We start from the raw sequence: 18138 nt of genomic DNA on the forward strand, positions 1-18138 counted from the left end.
CAAAATACAACAAAATAGGAAAAGAAATGCTGAAGGCAAAAAAAAAAAAAAGATAATAAAAGTTAATTAGGAAATTTAAAAATCTGGTGAGTAAAGGCACATTAATAATTCTTGTAATTAATGTATTTTTTAACAGACTACTATTATTTTTTTTTATTCTTTTCTTTATGGAAAATGAAAAATCCATTAGTTTTTTTTCCTTTTGCTTTTACCCAGAAATTAAAGGTTGGTAAGTGGTAATTAGCACGGCTCTTGTCAAAGCCAATTGCCTAATGGGGACCGACATTTGACTTGAGTCGAAAGAATGGAATATGGCTAATGTAGAGTTCATTAGTCCCAGCTGCTTTCTTTGACAGTCTTTCTTCCTAACATCGGCTGTGCCCTGCTCCCTCTCTCTCTCCTATTTTTAGACTATTGCTCTGCTGCTCCGTTCTATTCTAGAAGGCCTGGAGGCACAGTGGTGCAGGGGAGGTAAGGGGTACTTAGGGCAAAATAACTTTTGACTCTACATTTGGTCTAGGGTTTGCAAAGGTCTCTGTTCGCACCCGCCTCTCTCTGGCCCTGGGGAGATGAAAGGGAACCATTCCCTCTATATTGCTGTGCTGGTACTGTGCTCTTCCTCCTACTTGTTGCTCAGTCGCTCAGTCGTGTCTGACTCTTTGCGACCCCATGGACTGCAGCACGCCAGGCTTCCCTGTCCTTCACCATCTCCCAGAGCTTGCTCAAACTCATGTCCATTGAGTCGGTGATATCCTCCAACTTCCTTCATTTAATTTAACCCATTCCACCTTGGGCCTTAGGCTAACCTTTCATTTTTGGAAACTACTGTCCCATAAGGTTAGACTCCACGTGGGTCTGTCTCGTTCCAAAGGCCAAAGTACTTTTTCTATTCTCCAATGCAGCTGAGATGCTCAGTAGGTTTGTTTCTAATACAGAAGACCAATACCAACACCCGGCCCATCAACTAAAGCTCTACTGTGTATCTGGTGAAAATAATTGGAGAAAACATTTTTCATTCAGTAGGGCAAAGATGGAGACGCTGATATAATTGGTGAACAGAGATAATTGCTGACACAATAGTTAAATAGAGATGCTGTTCTATTATTTCTGGAACCCAGGCTTCCTTTGCTACTGTGCTAACTATAATGTTCACCAGGCTAATTTATTTCTTTTACACTACCAACACAAGGACTACATTTAGAAATCTTTTAGCAATCATGTTGCAAACATATTAGGTCTTTTTTCATTTGGAGCTGAATTCAACTTATTATTCTGGTATTAACAAAACAAAATAATAGGGAAGGACGGGGAAGCCATGGGGAAGCCATGGGGTCACAAAGAGTCAGACACGACTGAGTGACTGAACTACAAATTAACAAAACCAGTGATCTGGATGTAGAGTAGAAGAGTATGTAGACTTAAAAGAAAATACAAGTAAGTGGAAAGAACACCAGGATTGCAACCAGAAGACCTAGGAATTCCTAGTGGTTCAGTAGTTAGGACTCTGTGCTTTCACTGCCAAGGGCCCAGATTCAATCCCTGGCTGGGGAACTAAGATCCCACAAGCTGGGTGGTATAGCCAAAAAACCAAAACCTCAAACCAAAATAAAGCCAAAAGACCTGCCTTTGAACCCTGGCCCTCCAATTAGCCTTATGACATGAGGCAAGTCACTGATCCTTCTTGAGCACGACTTTGCTCATGTACAAAACGAGAGCTGGCACGCCACACCCTCTTTAGCTCACTCAGTTTTGAGGCTCCAGTGTAGTAGGTGCTGGCACAGAGCTGACTGCAAACTGTCATAAAAATCTTCAACTGGCATTACTGCCCCTCCAGGAGCATTTTGAGAACCTGGGGGCTCTTGTCAACTGTCTCAGTACCTGGAGGCTGCTACTGACACTGAATGGTGGGGTGGGAGGTAGGCTGCTAGTCTTCCTGCAAAGCACAGGACAGTTCAACATAGTGAATTATCATCCCACATCCCACGTGTCTTCCCTCCCACCCCCACCACATGACTTTTATGTCATGCTGGCTGTTCACAGGAATGAAAACCCATTCCAAATCAGCCCCAAACCTAATTCTGTTTTGTATACAGACTCTTTTTTCCAGTTTTAACATTCCCTGGCTTTGTGAAGAATGCAGCCACCTTATAAATCAAGGACAGATGTGGTATACTGCCCAGAACGTCACTGTTTTGGGAACTCCCATTACGAAGGGCGATGCTGCTTGTGGAATTTGAGTCACCAATCACCATGTACCATGCATGGCTGCTTCTAACAAACTCAAGGTAATTCAATTGTAAGGATAAGCACCTGAGAGCTTCCTTGTGCCTTTTGATGGTCATCTACAGAAAAGGGCATACTGAGATGGATACAGACCATCTTATTGAAAATTATTTTCCTTTGTTTCCATTTGGAGGTATTGTGTTGATGAAGGTATACATGTAGGTAGGTTATCAGCTCTGGCTTTCATTTAAGGATAATTAAGAAAGCATTATAAAATACACTATTAAAAAAGAAAATATTGGGGCAAGTGAGAACCAATGGCATAAGGCATTAGTAGGAGTATGCTGAGTAGACCTTATCCCTCCTTGAGGAGGGTCATAGGAGAAGCAAATAGCTTTTTGTTCTGTTTTTTGCATCTCTGCCTCACCTTAGGACTTATTGTTACTTTTCTTTATTTAATAATTAGCCAATGTATTCTTAATACTATTCTATTTTCCTCTAAGTATGCTTAAAAAGTAAGTCAAATAAGTCAATAACTAATTATCTTTTTCCTTGCAAGAGAAATTGCATTGTAGATTACAAAACTTGAATAACAAGTTAGTACAGAAACAAGAGGAATATAAACCAGAAGTCTCTGTTCTGCACCCAGAGAGACCTGGAGTCGTATCTCACAGAGATCGATTTAATGACCTTTTTATACCCCCTGCTGATAAAACATATTAGAAAACTGAAAAGTTTCACAGTGGTAATGGATATAATTTCACAATACTGAATTAGATATTAGAAATGGTGAATTAGACTCTCTGTATGTCCCTATGCTCTGCAAATTTAATATGTGCCTTTAAACATACAAAAAAATTCATTAACTTGAGAAACAAGTTTGTGGCCATAATCAACACCGATGCATCACCTTCTCTACCATTACTTGTGTTTAAAATTCTGCAGTTCTATCTTTAGAATAAGAATTGTGCATCTGGGCTTCCGTGACGGTCCAGTGGTTAAGAATCCACCTTCCAATGCCTGGGGTTCAGGTTTGATCACTGGTCAGGGAGCTAAGATCCAACATGCTTCGGGGCCAAAACACCAAAACATAAAACACGAGCAGTGTTGGAACAAATTCAATAAAGACTTTCAAAATGGTCCACGTCAAAAAAAAAAAAGGAAAAGAATAGTAGGTTCATTACTATGATGGTTGCATAGATTATATCATGAAAGAGATATACCATTTGTCTGATGTAGAAGGAAAAGAAAAAAAAAAGGATAGTTGGTCTGAAACATGACAGTTTCTTTTCCATGCCCTTCACAACTACTATTACACAGAGAACATATGAACTTGCAATTAGAGGAGCTGGTGGAACCTTATGGTTCAATATGTAAAGAAAGCTGGAATGGCTTTTCTGAAGAAGACCCAAAGCCCATCTTCTAGTCTGTTCCAGAACATTCTGAAAGGCAGGGGGCAGAGGAGTATGTAAGTAGCTATAATGATTAGGCTAAAGGCATTTACTGACACTGACACGAAACCCAAGGTTTTCTTTGGCATGTTGCTGGCCACCAGCTACATGGGGTCTCGTCTGGTTCGTTTGGGGTTCTCCATGTCTCCAGGCAGTGAACTCGTCCTTGCTGAAATGCTCCTCAGAGAACGAAAGCTCTGCACCTGCTGGAGGCGTAGGCTAAGTTCCTGATTACAGGCCTGTTGAACGGCTTCCGTCTTCTTTAGGTCCCAGTTCAAAGCAACAGCCAGTGCTTTAGGGTCCTCCTTGGCAACCAACTGTGGTAAGAAGAAGAATCATTGAAAACCAGCCCCTCTGCTGCTCTCGCGATTTTCTTTAGGGGAGGTGAGAGTCGGCAGTGTCAGTCTCTAGCTTTATGCTGAGATGCCAGGTTTCCTTCCTATTAAGCCGTCACAGGCGTCTGCTCACCGTACAACAACAACAGGAAAGGACCTCTAGAGAGCAGTTTACTTGGAGCATAAAGTCCTCCGCTCACAGGAAATTTAGCCAAGTTCAATTCAGTACAGCCTCTTTCCCTTCTAGCTACACTGAGGTAGTGCTGGGGACAGGGACAAGGAGGAGCACCCACTCTGATGGGTTCCCTTCTAGTTCCCTGGTCTGAAAGTCAGTACAAGATGACCCCGTTGCACAGGTCCTTCGCAGGAATATTTCATGTACCTCTGGGCCTGTGGATCTTTTTCAACCACTGGCAGATGCATCTCAGAAGCCTGAGTCCTGTAACTCCTCCCTGTCAGAATCAGACATTTCATTACCTACTCTGGACTAGAGAATAAGATCGGATGATCTAAGAGAGTGCATCCATTTTGTTTAAGATTTAGATTATGTGAGACATTTGCAAACGCTTTGCGTGTGGTGGTTTAGTTGCTAAGCCGTGTCCAACTCTTGGGACCCCATGGATAGGGAAGCCTGACAGGCTATAGTCCATGTGGTTCTCCAGGCAAGAATACTGGAGTGGGTTGCCATTTCCTTCTCCAGGGGTTCTTCCCAACCCAGGAATCAAACCCAGGTCTCCTGCATTGTAGGCGGATTCTTTACCAACTGAGCTACAAGGGAAGCTTTGCATGTAATATTAGGCAAACTGGAAGCTATGATTCAGGGTCTGCAGAGGTGAAAAAACCCTGATACAAGTGTCTCCCTGCAAAGGTCAGGGTCCCTGGTGCTCGCCCACCTCCAGATCCTGACTAGACAAACTCAGCTCTGGGGCAGGTTTCTCCTTCAGCGCCAAGAGGATCTGGCTTGCAGGCGTAACTTCGGAGGAGCTCTCTCTAATGCCTGTGTCAACAGCATCGCTCTCGTCCCCAAGGTCAGCTCTGGACTCTGCAAAGCAGATGTGAGATAGAGGACACATCAGCATGCCACGCGCACACACAGCCACCCCAACAACCAGCCAGAGCAATCAGGCGGGCAGATAGCAGCCTGCCATCTTAGAATACCCACAGCTGTGCCATCACTCTTCTTGAGCACACGGGAAGCATCTGGCTCGCTCTCAAGGAAAGGCTCCTACCGAGATCTCAGCACAATGCCTACCTTGCTGCTTCGACAAGATGCCACCTTCCTTCTCCAAAGCCCGAAGGTAAAGTTCCAGGAGCTGCCTGGACTGACGGGCTTCCTCTCTCTGGTCAAGCACCTGCTGGAGGGTGTTCTGGAGCCCCTGGACTGCCACATGACTTTGGCTGAGTTCCTGAGCCAGCTCCGAACACGGGACATCAATGAGCATCTGACAAACAAATACGGGCTTTAAGACATCTGAAAGTACTTTCCGAACATGATGTTATGTCTCTCAAATGCATCAATTTCAAAGACTCATTTCATCTAGTTCCCAAAGTTACCCAATATGGCTGCCTGAGAGTTAGGAGTGATGTGCTGTGCTGCACTAAGTCTCTTCAGTCATGTCTGGCTCTTGGCGACCTCATGGACTGTAGTCCTCCAGGCTCCTCTGTCCATGGAATTCTCCAGGCAAGAATCCTCTTGCAGGGGATCTTCCTGACTGAGGGACTGAACTTGCGTCTCTTAAGTCTCCTGCACTGGCAGGCAAGTTCTTTACCACTAGTGCCACCTTGGGAAGCCCGAGAGTCAGGAGAGAGGCACGTAACTTTTTCAGTTTCCCTCTGGTGAAAGAATTAGGAAAATGTTGCCTTTAGTACCTTATTAAAAACAAAACAGGATGTCCCTGGTAGTCTAGAGGTTAAGACTCTGCACTCCTACTGCAGGGGGCTCAGATTCGATCCCTGGTTGGGGCACTAAGATCCCACCTGCTGCACTCACTATGCACCACCGAGAAAACAGACGTAAAACGCTTAGGACAGAAAGTGACAAGGAGGGCTGCAGGAGTTTGTGAAAGGCTTCTTTGAGGAGCCACTTTATAAGTTACCCTTAACTTTGATATTGCATCCATTTTTGAACAAGTAATATTAATACACATTCATAAGGTCCAACATTTAAGAGGCACAAACTTTGTGAGTGAAGTACTAGTATTACCACCATTTCATAGATGAGGAAAACGAGGCAAGAGCAGTTAATGACTTTGCAAGGATCAGTGTCAGTGCTAATCCTTAGGATCCTGTGCTCTTCCCTTCTCTCCCTTCCATTCTCGCTCCCCATGGTTCCTTTACCTGCCATTTTTCTCCTACCTGCCATGTGGCTAGCCTCTGCAAGCTCCTGTCCTAAGCTTCCCCGTGCAGAGTCTAGCTGCCAGGGCTGGGTTCACTTGTATTCCAGCATCCCTGTTCTGGTGAGGACTGTTATGCCCTTTATCCTAAGGGTATCATAATTTGCTAGTCTGTTGGGATGGGAAGGGATCTCATGACCCCTTTCTGTTTCTTAAAGAAGAAAAAACCAAAGAAGAAAAAAATTCCTGCCTTTCCTTTGCCTGGCCCCAACCTTTCCATGGCAGGTACCTCTTGTTCTTCAGTTTCTTTCTGTGTCCCCTCTTGGGACCTGCCAATGTTTCTCAACTAAACTTCTATGAATTTATTCTATGGACAAGCACGTGTGCAAAATGACACTGGTCTAAGTTTTTTTGCAGCACAGACTGAATAGCGAGACTGATAACAACATGCATGTCCCCCACTGGGGAGACTCATTAAATGAGTTATGGTGGGACTTCCCAGATGGTCCAGTGGCTAAGAGTCTGCTTTCCCAACACAGGGGGCTTGGGTTCAATCCCTGGTCAGGAAACTAGGCCCCAAATGTTGTAACCAAGAGTTCACATGCCTCGACTAAAGATCCTGCATGTCACTATTAAGACCTGGCTCAGCAAAATAAATAAATAGAAAAATGTAGGCATGAAATGGAATACTATGCAGCGATGAAAAAGAACAAGGTATCTTTTGTAAAGTGATCTGGAAAACTTTCCAAACTTCTTTGAAACAGAAAGTGCAAAGTGTGATGAAAGTGGAAGAGGAGGACATGTATATGTAATTGTATATAAAATGGGCTTCCCAGGTGGCTCAGTGGTAAAGAATCCACTTGCCAATGTAGGAAACTTGGGTTCAATCTCTGGGTTGGGAAGATCCCCTGGGGTAGGAAATGGCAACCCACTCTAGTATTCTTGCCTGGTAAATTCCATGGACAGAGGAGCCTGGGGTTGCAAAGAGCTGGTCACGACTGAGCGAGAGCATATATAAACTATCTCTGGAATGGGAAACTGGCAGACTGGCTGTCTCCAGGAAGGAAAGCTGGGTGGCTGGGGACAGAAGTCAGACTTTTTCTGTATATCTGTTTTTTCCAAACAGCTTTATTGAGATATAGTTCACACAGCACACAATTCACTGATTGAAGCATATAAGTAAGTGGAGTTTAGTAAAATGAGTGTGCTTTTTTTGTGATTGTGCAGTCACAGCCACAGTCTTAGAACACAGTCACCAGTCCAGAAAAAACTGTACCCATCAGTAGTTACTCTCCTTCCTACTCACAGTCTCCAGAAACCCAACCCCCAGGCAACCACTAATCTACCGTCTACCTCTACAGACTTGCATAGTTTGGCTATTTCATAAAAATGCTATCATGACATCTGTGGCCTTTCATGTCTGGCTTCTTTCATTTAGCCCAATGTTTTCAAAGTTTCTCCACGTTATTGTCATTGTTAGGTGCTAAGTCCTGTCCAACACTTTGCAACCCCATGGACGGTAGCTCGCCAGGCTCCTCTGTCCATGGGATTCTCCAGGTAAGAGAATTGCCATTCCCTCCTCCAGGGGATCCTCCTGTCCCAGGGATCAAATATGAGTCTCCTGTACTGCAGGCAGATTCTTTACTGTCTGAGGCACCAAGGAAGCCTAATGTATTAATACTTCATTCCTTCCTATGGCTGAATAAAATATTCATTATTTGGATAGACAACATTTTATTTATTCATCAGCTGATAGACATTTGGTTTGTTTTATTCTTGGCTATGTCTCTTGGATTTTGAACCATGTGAATGTATTAGTATTATTTATTCAAAATAAATATACGAAGATTAAAAAATAACCAAAAGGTCATCTCCTTCAAGGAGACTTCCTTGATCTCCCAATCTAGAGTAGCCCCCACCATCTGGGCACACTGCTGGTTTCGTCCACCTCCTTCCACCAGAATTTGAGTTTCATCAGAGCAGGGACTGTGTCTGGCTTGTTCACCACTGTGGGTGGTAAGCTGCTTCAGTTGTGTCTGACTCTTTGAGATCCCATGGACTGTAGCCCACCAGGCTCCTCTGTCCATGTGGATTCTCCAGGCAAGAATCCTGGAGTGGCTTGCCATGCCCTCTTCCAGGGCGTCTTCCTGACCCGGGGATTGAATCCAGGTCTCCTGCATTGGTAGGCGGGTTCTTTTCCACTGCCACAACCGGGGAAGCCCTGTAACCCTGTGCAAAGAACTATGCCACACACAGGGGAGGGGCTCAATAAGTATTTTTCTGAATTACCACATACTATTTTTACCCCAATTTTACTGGAGAGGAAACATAAGCAGAGAGGGTAAGTGACTGGCTACAGTCTTTGTGATGGAGCTGAGATTTAATTCACATTCTTTAGCAGTACCTCCTTGTCCCACCCCTTGGGCCTAAATAGTCTACGTGGGGCTGTGGCATCTGTATTTTTTAAAAAAAGCTCCACTGGTGATTCTGATGCAGAGTGAGGAGTAAAAAATTTCTACTCCAGCAAGAGAATTAGAAAAATGAAGAACCTTGGCTGTCATCTGAGAACTACTTAAAAATGAAGGAATAATGAAATTATGGTGGCAAGATGCGTGGAAAGTAGGCCACGGAGGGCAGCAGAGGCCAGATGAGTGTGGCTGCAGAGGAGGCTCACCTGGAGCTCCTCCTCGGACAGCAGGATGATGCTGGATAGGTCTTCCTTCAGCTGCCTGGCCACGTTTTTCCACTTCAACCCTGCCCCGCTGTCTGTTTCATCTCTGTCGAAGGACTCTTGGGTAATCCAAGCGGTACCTCCATCTGATACAGGAAGAAAATGCCAGTTAAGAGTCAGATTAACCTGCAGTGCTCTTTTCACTTCCTCCCCCAACTCAGACCTCCAGGATGTCAGCACGTCCTTCCGACCGACCATTTAGAATAATTTCGATGCTGAAGGAAGCACCTTTTCTCAGGGATTCATGGGAAAACCAATCCCCATCTAGGGCCTTAACTTTCCCACTTGTTCTATCTTCCATTTATTTCTGTGTGAAACTGCTCTGTATTCTTTTATGGAAAGCCACTTAAATCCAGTGTACGGTCATGCATACCCAGGGTGCCACCGTGCTTCCCTTTAAGTTAGTTTTTTGTCTATTTCCGTATCCAAAAATGTTTTTCCTCATCAGCATCTCTCTGTGCTTGGGGATGGGTCTGTCTCTCTCTTTTTAAACTTTTTATTTTGCACTGGAGTATAGCTGATTAACAATGTTGTGATAGTTTCAGGTGGACAGCAAAAGGACTCAGCCGTACATGTATTTGTCCTCCCCCAACTCCCGATCCAGGCTGCTACATAACACTGAGCAGAGTTCCCTGTGCTGTACAGTAGGTCTTTGTTGGCTATCCATTTTAAATACAGCAGTGTGAACATGTTCATCCCAAACTCCCTAACTGTCGGGATGAGTCTCATTCTTTTTTTTTTTTTTAATTAAATTGTTTGGCAGCACAGGGTCTTAGTTGCAGCATTGGGGATCTAGTTTTCTGACCAGGGATCTAATCCAGGCCCCCTGCATTAGAAGCTTGGAGTCTTAGTCACTGGATCACCAGGAAAGTTCAGGTCTCATTCTTGACTGGAGGAGCTGCAGCCACTATTTGCTGTCTCTAGGGCCCGAGTAAAAAGGTGGTTGGGAAAGTCATTGCTGAAGGGTGATTTCCACACTTTGGTGGCCTGGGCACTCTCCTCAAGACACTTCTTTAGCTCTCTGATCCTTGCTCATCCGTATTAGTTCCCTCTGTATTGCTGGTGAGGATGACGGTAATGATAGTGACAGGGAGTATTGATTTATCTGACTGTATGCCAGATAAGCCCCACTCCAGTACTCTTGCCTGGAAAATCCCATGGACGGAGGAGCCTGGTGGGCTGCAGTCCATGGGGTTGCTAGGAGTCGGACATGACCGAGCAACTTCACTTTCACTTTCCACTTTTATGCATTGGAGAAGGAAATGGCAACCCACTCCAGTGTTCTTGCCTGGAGAATCCCAGGGATGGGAGAGCCTGGCGGGCTGCCGTCTGTGGGGTCACACAGAGTCGGACATGACTGAAGCGACTTAGCAGCAGCATGCCAGATAAGATGTAAATGCTTTCTATCAGTGGCTCTTTCCTGGGAGTGATTCTGCTCACCACACACCTGCAGACACGTGACAATATCTAGAGGCATTTTGGGTTGTCACAATTAAGGTGAGGAGACGCTACTGGTACCTAGTGGGTAAAGGCCAGCAATGCTGCTAAGTATCCTACAATGCACAGGACAGCACCCCCACAACAAAGAATTTCCTGGCCCAACATGTCAACAGCATTGTTGAGAAGCCCTGGCTTGATATGTACTATGTTCTCGCATCCTTACAACAACCCGAGGAGACAGGTACTATAACTACTGTCTCAATAAGGGGCTGAGAAGTTAGATAATTTGCTCAGGGTCATGTGACTATTAAACGGCAGAGCTGGGATTCAGACCAGGTAGTTTGACCCTATCTGTGCCCCAGATCTCTCTGCCCTGCTGTGTTTTAGTTGCTGTGGGTCTGTGAGTTACTTGAGACCTGACTCCATCTCATTCATCTTCATCCCCCGACTCAGCGTCACTCTGGCATACAGAAGGTGCTCAGTAATGCTTGCTGCATAAATGCTGAAACAGCCAGCCAAACAGCAACCAGGTGCCGCGTGTAGTAAAGTACATCACGATGGAGGGTATACTGTATATACGGCCAGCATTTCTTACCTGAATTGTGTGTCCACTTCTCATTCCCAGCCAATACCACAAACTTAGTATTGGCAGGAAGACATAGGAAGTAATCATCATCATCCACTATGGTGCCATCCTCTGCCAGGACCAGGGTTACTGGTGCCAGGGACTTATCAATGGCCAGAATGTCACAAGCTGAGAGGAATAAAATGTTTGGCAATTGACAAATATCCATAGGGAAATTATATCTGTTCTGTACTCAATATGTATGCCCCCAGAGCCTAGAAAAATCCCTGGTAGCTAATAATAACTATGATGACCACTAATACTAATATAACATTTACCATGTGCCTGGTACTATACTAAGTGCTTTTCATATACAGTACTTAATTTCATAACAATCCTGTGGTAGATACTATTGTTACTCCAATTTTTACAGATGTCAAACCCAACACTCAGAGAGGTTAAGTAACTTGCTCAAGGTCACACAGTAAGTAACTGGCATTTAAACCCATATAGTCTGGCTCTTGAAAACGTTTTTTATCCAGCTACTCAATATCCTCATTAGGAGGCACTCGACTCTTTCCTTGGATGAACAACCAACAAAAGTCTGATTTGATTCTTTGAGAATAAGCGCCTTTCGTTCATTTTCTCAGTGGTCTAAATTACTCAAATTCTCCCATGTGTCCAGAGAAAAAGAAAATTTTAAAAAAGAAAGAAAAAAATACTTTATGTTCTTGCAGTATTTCACAGTCTTACTAACCTATAGGAAAGAATAAAGGAGGCAGAAGACAGAAGATTGTAACAGGAACTTTTCATCTGTGTGATCAATGGGCAAGAGGTTTTGTCCAGGGCAGGTCTGTACTTGCCTAATGATGGCAATGCCTAAAATGCTAATGGGACTAGAGCACGCAGAAAAGTAGCCGAGAGACTACAAATATCATCAGGCAATATCGTCTTGCACCCAGCAAACCTTTCACAGGCCGAGCTCCAAACCCTGCAGAGGCCGAGCTCCAGAAACACAAGCACTTATATGGGCCTCTGTGCCAAGTGCATCCAGCCACTGCACTAAAGGGGCACTAAAACTTAAGAACCCTCACTCCAAGAAAAATTATGTAAACACTTATATGGCAAAAGCTATGTCACTGAAGCATTTAGAGTGCTTTGGTTGTTTCTGTGTCTCTGAAAGACTTCTATCGGATACCGGCTAGGCTGAGTGACTCTGGGAGAAGCTCTGAACAGGCAGACATACATACACCTTCACTACCTGCCTAGGGATGACTCACACGTTTAACCTCAAGAACTTTTTTCGGTAAACAGTTTATTGCTACAGGCTAATAACTTGTAAGTCATTTGAATATATCATCTCCTTGGAGAGTCCCAACAATTCAGTGAAGCAGGGCTGGAAATACAGCCACTTTGCCGATGAGAAAATTGGGGATCAACAGATGGTTACCTGCAAGGTCAGGCAACTAGTAACAACAGTATGAGGCTCAGAACTTTTGAAAGCTAGGTCACTCACAGCAGCTGTTCCTTGTCTGGACCTCTGGGACGGTGGGTAGCGGCTCCCTCTTTACCGCACAGGTACCTGCTAGAGCTGACGGTGGAAACCCGCCCCCATCTCGCTGTAGGCTCACCTGGGGGCCCCAGTACCACCTTAGGGAGCCCGAGTGGCAGGACTACACCAGGCTTGGTTCGATCCACAATCTGAGTCACCGGAGGCAAGACACCGAAGTAGAGTCTGTTTTAATTCATTTGCATATTGCTTCCCGTCTGCCTTTCCACCATATGAATCTCACATAAAGTAAATTAAGTTAAAACGCTTGGCACAAACGCTGTGAAACTGATAAGTCGCTATACCCACGTGAGTCATATCTGTCCCAAGGCTCCTCCACCTGAGTTACAAGAAGCCCCAAGTCGTCTTTCTTGATCTCGGTTAGCCCCGCTGGCCATCCTCACCCTGCCCTTGGCTCCCTTCAGCCCGGGCTCCAGCCCTCCAAGCCCTCGCCCCGGTCCCGTGCCTACCTTTGTTCCTCAGCTCCTTGAGGCAAGAGGCCGCCACGCCGTGCTGTTCCCGGCTTTTGTTGCGGCGCAGCAAACACTGCTTTAGAGCCCGGATCTCGCCGGGTTCCGGAGCTGCAGGGCCGCCGGGGACCTCCATCCTCTTCAGGGTGGGACCAGACCGACTAGAAGTCAGGGAGGCGGGGACGCCGGAGTCCTCCCCAGTTCCATCCCCCACGGCATGCCGGGAAATGTAGTTCTCTTCGTAGCAAATCACGCGTCGGACCAAGGCACGCCGGGAGATGGAGTTCTAGCTGCTCCTAATCACCTGCGGCTCACGGGGGCATGCCGGGAGCTGTAGTCTGTGGGTTCAAAGCCAACTTAGGTCGCGCAATTCAGTCCAGGAGGTGTTTTTGTTTTCCTACGTTATATTAAGGAGTTGCATTTGCCCGTTCAAAATGAGGTCAGTAGGGGGTAATTTTGCAGTATGATGGACACGCGTGTATATTTCCTTGAATTATTTCCTTGAACTCTTTCTTCCATGTATGTTGTTTAGTTGCTAAGTCGTGTCCCACTCTTTTGGGAACCCCTGGACTGTAGCCCGCCAGGCTTCTCTGTCCATGGGATTTCCCAGGCACGAATACTGGAGTGGGTTGCCATTTCCTTTCCCAGGGGATCTTCCCCACCCAGAGATCGAACTGGGGTCTCCTGCATTGCAGATTCTTTACCGCTGAGCCTACTCTCAAAGAGTAGGACAGGACTGAGCGAATGAACTGAACTAAGCCGACTGGGAAGCCTCTTTTGCATATATAGATGCATGATATTAATACTTAAAGCAGTGTCATTTTACTTTGTACTGTTTGTTTTTCCTTTCCAACCTGAAAAGATCTACAAAATGTCCCAAACTTCACGCTGATTCGAAGGAAATCTGTTTTAAAAATTGATGACTGTAGTTTTCAGTCTTGCTGAAGACATAACAGAGAAGCACAAAATACTCCCACATTTCCACGCATTCGATTCTCTGCTTCAGATCTGTAGATTGGGTTGGAACCTCGGAATGAAATGCTTAAATGTTAGGTTAAACATTATAATCTCAAATCAGAGAGAAAAGGGGAAATCTCATCACTGTTGAGATTGTCCAGATGCTGCTTGACAACATATTTGTCCTTGTTCTAATACTGCTACTTAGGGAAAAGTCTGTGTTTTTCACTCCTGAAAAATCAACACTTAAGATTGAAATAATACAAAAAATATCAAAAAGTTTCCTGGCTTAAAAGGGGGGCATTTTATATAAACAAGGAATAATTTGTTATTCCTGTTATTCCTGGCCTGCTGCAGTCCATGGGGTCGCAAAGAATCGGACACGACCCAGCGATTGAACTGAACTGAAGGAATAATTATCAGCCTGTATTAATTCAGGGTCAATCCCTTTAATATTTTATTAAAGGAAATCAGATATTATCTCATAAGAAAAATACATTTAAAACAGTGTTTGGTAGGAAGAATTGTTAACTGAGGCAATGCTTTTGAATACGCCATCACTGATCAAACACAACTGCGATATGAACTGACTGATATTTCTAATGTATACAGCTCTTTCGTGCATGTAATGTCACAATTGGCTTAAAATCTAACAACTCAACCACTATAAAGTAATAAAGGTTCGTAGAAGCCTTACCTCTCCCAAAAGCACTCGCCTTCTGAGTTCTTCTAAAAGACCTGCAGACAGTTATCGGACTCCTGTCTCCAAGATGTTTTAATTATGTGAGTGTGTGTGTGTTTGTGTGTGTGAGTGTGTGTGTGTGTGTATTTGGCCTGGACTTGAGAGCAGGAGTTGTCTTTTATCTTATTTCTCACACCTACCAAGCAGCCAATAGTAAGCACTCAACAAATGGTACTGAACCAAATCATCAATTGATTAATTAATTTCCAAGTCTCTTCACATTGATTAATTAACTACTTAGCGTGTCCCTACATGGGCTGCTGTCTATGGAGTCGCAGAGTCGGACACGACTGAAGCGACTTAGCAGCAGCATATGTGCCCATGGGCAGAGATTTAATTCAGTAAGTATAATACACATATAAGAAAGCAAAGGATAGACTTCGGTTTTGCTGTAAAAGGAGAGACTAAATGGAAATAGCGCATGTTGACCTTGTGGTGGGAGTTCCCCTCTTCTCCCACAGTGACCTGCCCCAACCCCCATCGACAGCTCAGTTCCGGCTACTTTAGTCTGGGCAGAGAGCGAGAGCGAGGGCGCTTGGGAGAAGCCTCGCCCCACGGCGATAGATTAGTCAGGCCTCAAAAAGATGGCGTCCTCGGAGCAGGCTGAGCAGCCGAGCCAGGTAAGGGGAGTGGGGTTGCCCAGTAGTGGTGGCGGGGACCCCCGCTGGAGTTGGGGGGGGGTGGCTTGGCGGGTGGCTGGGAGCCCGGTGGGGATCTTGAGCCTCGGAAACAGGCGCCCGCGACCGCTAGCCACCTCCGGGGTCCCGCCCCTCTCCAGGTCCTCGCCGCCCGGCCCCTCCCCCGGTGACCCCTCTTTGACCACATTCCCGAGCCGGGGCTCGGAGGCGCCCGCGGCCCCCCCCCTTCTCGCCTGCCGGCCCCTGGGGTCCCACTTGTGCTTGGCTGGAGCGGTGGCGGGACCCTTAAGAAATCCCCCAGCCTTGAGCTGCGAGGGCTCCTGCTTGAGAGCGGTGAGAGGCTGGATCGTTCCCGGCCGTTCCGTCCCGGGAGGGGCCTGACTCCCTCAGGGTTCCCACTTCCCCGCAGCCTCAGCCTCCCGGGCCACCCTGCTGCCAGCCTCTTCGTTTTCAGTCACCTTTGCGCTTCCCCTGCTAAGTTGGAGGGTGGGAAATATACTTGGACTCTCAGTGCGTTGGTAGGAAGGGGACTCATTGTAAACAACAGACGCCACTGAGCTAATGGCTGGTAATCTGTCCTTGCTGCCCAGTTTGGTTTTCTCAGCCAGACTCCAGCCTTTCAGTCATAGGTGCAGCCAAATCCCACTCCAGTTCGGGGACCTTGAAAGTGCTCACTCCTGTTAGGAAGCAGTGGATGATAAGGCTTCTGAAGGCGTTTGTAGTCCAAAGGTGGGGTGGACTGGGGGTAAGCGGTACTTTACAATTACTGAGTGTGTGCCATCATGCCGAGGACAAATTACGCTTATTATCTCGTTTAATGCTCATTACAACCCTTATGAAGTACAGGCTATTAAGCGCCATTTTGCAGGGTCTGTAACGAGCCTGATTAAGCCTGGATTTGTGTGTGACTCCACTAGTTAGTCCTGCACGTGTAAGTTTAGTTAGGATTGGACAGAGGAGGAAGAAAATGGTGTCAACCTGGACTCATCTTCATTTCTCACCTCCTTGAAACACCTGTGGACTTTTCAGCCGCCTACTGGTATTTCACTTCCTTCCTTGGCAGAAGAATACCACTTAGTGTTTCTTATTACTCTTTCATTCTTTATGATAAGTCCATTACAGGAATTGCACTTAGAGAAGTAGCGTGTTCCCCAGACCAGCTTCCGATAGCGAAGCGAATGATTCAGAGAGATGTCTGCATTGTAAAACATGAGAAATAAAGAGGGCTGCTTTGGTCTTCTCACTGTCGAAAATTCTGGAGTGTGGGGAGTGTCCTGAGTTGGAGGGTGTGGGACTCTTCATTCTTGCCTTAACCCACTTAGCTTGCTAACATACCGAGGTTCCTCGGAATCTGGGCTTCTCTGAACTCTTATATATTAGGAATGCCTATAGGCTGGGATTAAAGGATGCCAGAACGTGTAATTTTCCTGTAACTGTGAAGGTTTCTAGAATTTTTGCCACTGGGAGGCTTTTTAGCACCCAGGGAGTCCTTTGGTTCTAGAAATTGTCTTCTCTGTGCACGTGGACGGGATCGAAGGTCCTGAAGGGGATTTTGGCTGGCCTCTGTTTGGTTTTCAACTCTGCTTCTCCTTTGCCCTCCTTTCCAAAGCTGGTAGAGATGGGATTGCATCAGAACATGCTGGCAGACTGGGGCAAAACTTAAATGTTTCACACCAGATTCTGTCACTGTCTGACAATAAGCTGCAAATGCATGCATTTTAAGTGAACAGTTGCTTCGCATTTCATTTTCTAGTCCTGATCAGTGGTTTCCCCATTTCTCCAGTAAAACACAGTGGAACTGAAAGAACTGTTTGTATATTCCCCCAAACCTGGTTTGGGTGTGAGAAGAACACATCACACCTGTGGGACTGAGCCAGTATTCTGTCTCTTGTAGATAGTTTGTTAGCTTTGTGGCATCAGTCTCTTGTTTTGAAAGATTGAGGGTAGATAACCAGCATTTTCTTTGAAAGGCAGTATAGAGCAGTGGTTAAAAGTATGGACTCTGAAGCCATCCCCACTGGTCTAGAATCCTAGCCCCACTACTTACCAACTGTGTTGGTCTTGGATAAGTTGCTTCTTTGGCCTTAGTTTCCCCATCTGTAAAATAGGAATAATACTAGTGCCTATCTCATAGCACTGGTCTGAGGATTAAATGAATTAACTTGTTTTAGAACAGTGCCTAACATAGTGTGTTATCTGTTAGTATTCCATGTAGTAAACTCTGGAGTTTCACGCACAAGTCATCTAAGCCTTTCCTCAGTCCCTGTTGTAATATTTTTGGGAGTGTGAGTTTTCATATGTTGACCAGAAGTTCACTAAAGTTTTATTTGCTCTTAAGTAATTGCCTTAAAATTTAAAGGAATACCCTAACTGGTGATTATCCTTGCTGTCCTTTGTAACTTAGATTTCACTGGTATACTTGCTTTTTCATAAGGGTATAATCATTTTATTCTATCTTCAAAACAGTCTGTTGGAATTGCATTTATTGCTTCATACTCTAGTCGTGTTTACTCCACATTACTCTGTTTTGCAAGGCTAATCTCTTATCAAAGTCCCTTTTAGTCTGTACATGTTATGGGCCATAGGAACAGGAAATGTTATCCCTATTTCTGTACTTTCCCACCAGCTTTTCTGTCTCTAGTGAAGAGCAGAGGCATGGTTCAATCCAATGGTTTAATGATTGTTGAGAACTGAGAATATTACG

The 18138-nt window shown here is 45.3% G+C and overlaps 2 protein-coding genes and 1 non-coding gene across 3 annotated transcripts in view; 2 read left to right on the forward strand and 1 right to left on the reverse strand.

The window, feature by feature from the left end:
• Window positions 1-996: 996 nt before the first annotated feature.
• Window positions 997-13312, reverse strand: DFFA (DNA fragmentation factor subunit alpha). The gene is made up of 6 exons (XM_005892720.3): window positions 13098-13312; window positions 11109-11267; window positions 9017-9159; window positions 5262-5451; window positions 4903-5051; window positions 997-3991 (listed from the first exon to the last, which is right to left on the reverse strand). The coding sequence occupies exons 1-6, from the start codon at window positions 13231-13233 to the stop codon at window positions 3779-3781; spliced, it is 990 nt and encodes a 329-aa protein (XP_005892782.2). The 5' UTR covers window positions 13234-13312; the 3' UTR covers window positions 997-3778.
• Window positions 3404-3464, forward strand: LOC138991301 (small nucleolar RNA SNORD77). The gene has a single exon (XR_011467330.1). It is a non-coding gene; the product is annotated as a small nucleolar RNA SNORD77 (small nucleolar RNA).
• A 1978-nt stretch (window positions 13313-15290) lies between the features above and the next one.
• Window positions 15291-18138, forward strand: part of PEX14 (peroxisomal biogenesis factor 14) — a 144730-nt gene continuing 141882 nt past the window's right edge. The window contains exon 1 of the mRNA XM_005892721.3: window positions 15291-15416. Within this exon, the coding sequence (XP_005892783.1) occupies window positions 15381-15416 (36 nt within the window). The 5' untranslated portion in view covers window positions 15291-15380. The remainder of the gene's footprint in view (window positions 15417-18138) is intronic.

This window comes from Bos mutus, chromosome 16, assembly GCF_027580195.1.
Source record: "Bos mutus isolate GX-2022 chromosome 16, NWIPB_WYAK_1.1, whole genome shotgun sequence".
Classification (NCBI taxonomy): domain Eukaryota; kingdom Metazoa; phylum Chordata; class Mammalia; order Artiodactyla; family Bovidae; genus Bos; species Bos mutus.